This window comes from Malaclemys terrapin, chromosome 13, assembly GCF_027887155.1.
Source record: "Malaclemys terrapin pileata isolate rMalTer1 chromosome 13, rMalTer1.hap1, whole genome shotgun sequence".
Classification (NCBI taxonomy): Eukaryota; Metazoa; Chordata; order Testudines; family Emydidae; genus Malaclemys; species Malaclemys terrapin.
In genome coordinates, this window is record NC_071517.1 from 31,266,508 (window position 1) to 31,273,617 (window position 7,110).

General features: G+C 42.4%; 1 protein-coding gene across 1 annotated transcript in view; it reads left to right on the forward strand.

Annotated features, from left to right (window-relative positions):
- LOC128848359 (zinc finger protein 420-like) overlaps window positions 1–6,886 on the forward strand; it is a 38,031-nt gene extending 31,145 nt beyond the window's left edge. Inside the window, exon 6 of the mRNA XM_054048339.1 lies at window positions 3,811–6,886. Coding sequence (XP_053904314.1) covers window positions 3,811–4,925 — 1,115 coding nt within the window. The 3' untranslated portion in view covers window positions 4,926–6,886. The remainder of the gene's footprint in view (window positions 1–3,810) is intronic.
- Window positions 6,887–7,110: the final 224 nt, after the last annotated feature.

The following is a 7,110-nucleotide window of genomic DNA, read 5'->3' on the forward strand; positions in this document are numbered from 1 at the left end:
GGCACTTCTCTTGTGTACGTACTTGGTGTGAAAGCTGTTCCATTACAAGAAGAGTCCATATTTTACAATACCACAATTCCATAGGACGAGAAGTCACATTTTTCCAATAATAAGCAACACTTAGCCTTGCTGCTAACCTTAAAAAAAAGAAATTCATTTGTCATTCTTTTTAAAATGTACATCCTTTACTGGACTGTAAGGAAGCAGGTCAGGAGATCTCTGGGAAGCTGTCATTTTGTTATAAGATGAATCTCTTTAATAATTGCCTCCCCAAACTGGCTAGTTCCTGGACACAACCACCATATGTGCAAGTATGTTCCCTTTTCCCCACCACAGTGCATCCCTAGCAGTAAAAATATGATTTATCTTAACTTGAGTCAAATGCCATCTATACAGTAATTTATAAAAATCTTTGTGAGCTACACAAATTGAAGATGTATATGTATATTCCCTTTCCCACTCAATTAATATCCCTCTCCCATCTTTTTATCTGGGTTGTTTTCCTATCAACATCTTTTTCAATCAAAATTGTATATATCTTAGAAATTAAACCTTTTGTTCCAGGTTCCTCCTGGATTAACTCCTCAAATGTGGTCAAAGGTCTAGATAGAGACATCTTGTATCCAGATTTCACAATAGAATGTTTGATTTGTAAATATTGAAAATATGGGATCTTAATTATTATTAGCTATCTCTTGGTATGATTTCAAATCGGGACCCAGGAACAGCTGTCCAAACTAAGTAATCTCAGCTGTTACCCACAATGCGTAGTCACTTTGATATTTCCTAGTGATAAATTCGTGACTAGTAATAAAAGTAGCTAAGGGAGAGGGCCTCAGGTAAAGGAATTTTTAAAAAGTTGCCCAAAGCTGCTAAGTTGGCCTGGATGAATGGGTGATTTTTTATGTTTGGTGACCTACATTTCTTTGTAACCTAACTGTTACTATCTATAGCTATATTTGGGCTCTTGTCTTGTTCGAGTTTTACCCAGCGTATGAATGGTCTATTGCTAATGCAATTGATCATGTCTTTCAATTTTGATGCATAATAATAATAAGCCAAATTAGGGAAAGCTAGTCCACCCAACTGTGTAGGTTTATTCAGTACTTTAGAACTCCCCCTTTGATTTGTATGTTTTCATATGAATTTTAATAGTGCATCCTGCCATGTTTTTAAAGCATGTCACGGATACCAACTGGGATGTACTGAAACAAAAATAACAACTTTGAGAGGACATTCATCTTTTACAAGGCTACCCCACCTAGCCAAGAAATTTAATATTTGTTCAATTTCTCCAACTCTTTTATGTTGTTGTTTTTTCCCTACAGTGGAGGGTTGTTTGCCTTAAAAAAAGATTTTACAATATTTATTCCTATACAATATTTATTCCTAAATATTTTAAATATGTCTTTACCCATTTAAATTTATGTCACTGACAACAGTTTGTTTTGTCCCTTTCAGGAATATTAATTCCTAAAATTTCAGTTTTATCATAGTGTATTTTGAAGCCTGATACCTGCCCAAATTCCAAAGTCAATTCTGTTCTATCATTTTTAATGATGCTTCTGGATTCTGCAAATATAACAAGATATTATCAGAATACAAAGCTATTTTTGTGTTCTAATCCAGAAGACATTTTGATGCTCTTTACCAAGAGGCTGTTTCTTACATGGCTCCATGGCCAGAGCAAACAGGGTGAATAAGGGACAATTCTGTCCCTTACCCCTAGACAAATTAAAAGTTGCGGATTGATGATCATTAGCCAAGGCAGATGCACGAGGATGAGTATACAGGGCCAATATGCCCGTAGAAGACTCCTTTCCAAAACCAAACCTTACCAAAATATGTCTGATGTATTCCCCTCCAGCCAGTTGAATGCTTTCTCACCATCCAAACAAAGCAGCACACAGGAAAAATTGCTAGAATTAACATTATAAATGAAGGCTAGATTTATATTAGACCTAATTTCTGATGCGCTGATTTTGGTTCATTGATTTCTGGTCTCACACTGCTGTTGTTTGCTGGGCATGATTTCAACACAGTCCTTGAGTTATATCAGTAGCCTTTTTTGTTTGGACTAATTCAGTCTTCCTGTCTCTCTTTTGCATCTTTTCCCATCAATGTTTGTTATTATAGGTTACTGTGACATTTTATGAACTTTCACTCACTTTGCACGGTTAAGCTCACAATTAGGGTAAATTATCACAACAGGGGATGACATGTGCCAGCACATTGCACAGGAATAAACTTTTGCGTTGGACAGTGGCATGTCCCAGCTGCTTCAGAACCGTCCAAGAGTCACAGTAACAAGACCTGTGACTACATACACATTTTCAAATATCAATAACTAGGGCCCTACCAATTTCACGGCCGTGAAAAACGAGTCACACAGACTGTGAAATAAGCCCTTCCCTGTGAAATTCGATCTCTCCCTGCTGCTTGGAGCACTCCAGCCAGGGGGTCCTTGCTCCAGCTGGGCTGGGGAGGGACAGGACTTGTTCGTCCCCTGCACAGCCGCTCTCGGAGGGAGCTCATACCCACCTCCACCTCTGGGAACCTCCTGCAGCTGCAGGAAGCTCCACTGTTTCTGCCTTCAGAGTTCAGCTGAGGGTGGCAATCCTGTGAACCCCCTACAACAAGTTTGCAATCCCCCTACAATCCCCTTTTGGGTCAGGGCCCCCACGGTTACAACACCATGAAATTTCAGATTTAAACATCTGAAAACGTGAAATTTACCAATTTGGTAGGGCCCTATCAATAATTTATTCAAATTAAGAGGCAGATACACCTTGTGAGAGTGGGTTTTGTTTACTATAAATTGTTAGAAAATTCAATCCCACTTATTTTGTTGAAATATTTAAAAAATTAAACTTGCACTGATGAGGATTTTGTTTGTTTGTTTTTTTTAAATCTTGGCCCTTTAAATAAGAAATTGGGAATAAGGAACCAACCTTAACCTGTGGAATATTCTTTGCATTCATAATTCACCCTCATCTCACTTGTTTACTTTCTCCTGGAACAGGATTTCTTCTTCCCAAACCTGACATGATCTCCAAGGTGGAACAAGGGGAAATGCTGTGGGTCCCAGATCTCCAGGGCTCCAAGGAGAGGGAGATCTTGAGAGGTACCTGTGCAGATGAGGAGTCCTTTAAACCGACTCAGAGACAATTCTTGAATGACAGAAACAGCTTGGATTCCCCAAAACGCCGCTTTAGCTGCCCCACTTCTGGATTGTACCCAGCAGGTGTTGTATCCTCATTGCAGACGTCACTCATGTCTTCACACCCACCATCACTGACACCTGGCAGCACCTCCTTGCCACCCGAGATAGGATCTTCTCTATTCTCTGGGAAAAAATTATGGAGATTCTGATTTTTTTTTTGATCTCCCAACAGTTCATTTCATTTGTGTCTCCCCCCACACATCCACCACCCCATTTACTCTTTCCCTTTCTGAGATTTCCCTCCCTCCCTCCCTTTCCCCACTCTCCTGGCACAGGGAATGACTCGCGTCTGGATTCTCTTTCTATCCCAGCAGGTGATGGGATGATGAGAAAGTACGAGGAGGAGAATCCCCAGCAAGAAGGTACTGAGCAAGTGGAACAACACTGGACATTACTGGGAAGATCTCAAGGGAACGTGTCCTCGAGTCCTGAACAGGAAGCAGCTTGTGAGAATGAGCACATGCCAGAGAACCATCAGGATAACCTCCCAGTGCAAGAAGTAGGTAAATCTGTTCATTATAGGGGAGATTGCAAGGACCTTGAGAGAACAACAGTCCAGCAGAGAATCTCCATGGGAGAGAGAAAAGCCACATGTACCAAGTGTGGGAAAAGCTTCAAACGGAGCTCAGACCTAACCAGACATGAGAGAATCCACACAGGAGAGAGACCCTATAGCTGTCCCAACTGTGGGAAAAGCTTCAACAATAGCTCAGCCCTTACTTTACATCTGAAAACCCACACAGGAGAGAGACCGTATAAGTGCCTCAACTGTGGGAAAAACTTCACTCGCAGCTCACGCCTCATTGAACATCAGAGAGTCCACACAGGAGAGAAACCCTATAAATGCCTCAACTGCGGGAAAAGTTTCAGTGTGAATTCAGCCCTCATTAGACATCAGAGAGTGCACACAGGAGAGAAGCCTTATAAATGCCCTGACTGTGAGAAAAGCTTCAATGTGAGTTCATCCCTTAAAACACATCAGAGAATCCATACGGGCGAGAGACCCTATAGATGCCCCGACTGTGGGAAAAGCTTCAAGGAGAGATCAAGCCTTATTAACCATGAGAGAATCCACACAGGAGAGAGACCCTTTAAATGCCCTGACTGTGGGAAAAGCTTCAACCAGATCTCAGCCCTTCTTCTACATCAGAGACTCCACACAGAAGAGAGACCCTATAAATGCCCCGATTGTGGGAAAAACTTCTGTGTGAGCTCAGCCCTCATTAGACATCGGAGAATTCACACAGGCGAGAAACCATATAAATGCCTTGAATGTGGGAAAAGCTTCAATGTGATTTCATCCCTTTGTACACATCGGAAAATTCACGCAGGAGAGAAACCATATAAATGCTCCGACTGTGGGAAAAGCTTCAATATTAGTTCGTCCCTTATCACACATCAAAGAATCCATACAGAAGAGAGACCCTATAAGTGCTCCAGCTGTGGGAAAAGCTTTAATATTAGCTCATCCCTGATTAAACATCAGAGAACACACACAGAAGAGAGACCCTATAAATGCACCAACTGTGGGAAAAGCTTCACTCGGAGCTCATACCTTATTAAACATCAGAGAATCCATATGGCAGAGGCTCCTATAAATGCCCCAGTCAGTAGCCATAGTAAAAATAAACCATTTCCTGATTTCCCTCCTACACCAGTGACATTTGGTTCCCAAATATCTGGCTGCCCCTCTCTGGGGTGAGGATACAGCAGCAGACAAACCTGAACTGATGAGTGACTCTGGTTCTGCCTGTCTAGAACACCCCAGGCAGAGCAGAATACCTGATCCACTCTGCCTCATTGCTGCAGGCCCGGCTGCTGAGGTGATGTGCCTCTCCGCCTTCTACCTGTTGGGCAAAGGAAGAGAAAAGAACTCCTCTGGAAATTCCCTCTCCCCTTCCCTGCCCTTTCATGGAGATTAGCAGAAGAAAAGTTGGGCCCCATATTCATTCTAGAGACCTGTTTCCATCTCTCTTCTTCCACCAGCCCATGGGCTGGGCTCTCGCACTTAACTGGAGTTGTTCCCTGCAGTGGGGTGCCCCTGAGGGCTGGTAACTCCTTCTCTCCCCAGATCCCCCAGGGTGCTTGGTTCTCAGGGGATCAGATGTTAACAGACCAGGAGGGATGGATGATGGGCAGGTAATGGAGGAATTTAATGTTTGGGGCTGATGGAGATGGGAACCAGAAGCAGTCAGATGTAGGGTGTTGAGGTATCCAGTGTGGGGATCATGAAATAACAAGGGTGGAAAGGGATGAGATTAGGAAGGTACTTCTCCTATACTTCAGCCCCTCTGCCCCTTTCTCTGTTCTCTTAGTATTAAGAAAGCATCACTGAGAGGGACACAAGAACTAGGGGTCACCAAATGAAATTAATAGGCAGTAGGTTTAAAACAAACAAAAGGAAGTATTTTTTCACACAAAGCACAGTCAGCCTGTGGAACTCTTTGCCAGCGGATGTTGTGAAGGCCAAGACTATAACAGGGTTCAAAAAAGAACTAGGTGAATTCATGGAGGACAGGTCCATCAATGGCTATTTGCCAGGATGCGCTGGGATGGTGTCCCTAGCCTCTGTTTGCCAGAAGCTGGGAATGGGCAACAGGGGATGAATCACTTGATGTTTACCTGTTCTGTTCATTCCCTCTGGGGCACCTGGCATTGGCCACTGTTGGAAAACAGGATACTGGGCTAGATGGACCTTTGGTCTGATCCATTATGGCCGTTCTTATATGATTTCCAAAGGGACGCATGGGCCAGGCCCACCTCAGCTTTAGCCTCCAAAGGTTTGTGTAGAGTAAGAAAAGTGGTGCGGGGTTAGCTGGCATGTTTCCCTCTGATTCTGACCGAATCTCCAGCACTTTCTCTATCCTAGATCATCCCTGAGCATCTCCTGTATATTGTTGCCTCATTAGCAGAGTGATTGAGTTGCTCTTAAGATTAAGTATGCTCTTTCAGGACAGAGTGACTCATTTCCAGTTATTCTCACATTGATCTGAATTGTACTGAAGATCATTACTTTTTGTACCCTTTCTTCTATTTCCAAGATGTTTAAATATAACACAGAGCAGGAGCAGAGCTCCATAAATGTGTTGTTTCAGAATCTGTGATACCTGAAGGCGATGGGGTGAGTCAAAGAGATTCAATTCTTCCCCCAGTGGCATTGTGATTCCCCTTTTTCCCCAGCAGCATTAAACTCTATGGCTCAGACAGAAGCTATTTTCTCTCAGTGCTACCCCTTCACCTCCGAAAGGGTCACATTCCCCAGTGTCCTCAGCTTTCCATGCTTAGGAATCACACTTGGATTTCTCTGATTCTAAATTAGAATTAAAGCTGGAGATGAATGTGTCACTAACCCAGAGGGGGGATTTAAATTAATCCCGAATGCAGTGTGACCAATCTGAGTTTAAATCACGGTGTCCATCAACACAAGTGGCTTCTGGGCTTTTATTTGCCAAACTCGCTTATTTGCCCGTGGAAAGGTTTTGTTTATTTTTTTGGTGGGATTTTTTTTTCATTACAATGATGCTAAAACTTTTGTAAATAACATGACCTAATAGTGAGGGATTGCTGAGTGGTGGCTTAGAAGAGAACATGATGTGAAAATCTATTTTGATTTAGAGTCATCAGATGTAACATGCTCTGGGATTAAATTTTATATGAACTTCATACCCTTCCCCATGTAACATGGGTTTCTCTCTCTTTCCTGAAGGCCATTTGGTCACATAAGTGGATATTAGTTTTGTTTGACAGGCTATAGCTGATATTTATTATGGTCTTCTTGAGACAAATGACCATGGGTGAGAATAGTCATTTCTTCTATTTTTTTCCTTTCCCCAGCCCTTTGCTGTGAGATTTTAGTGTTTTTTGAGCCATGGGAATGATAAATAATC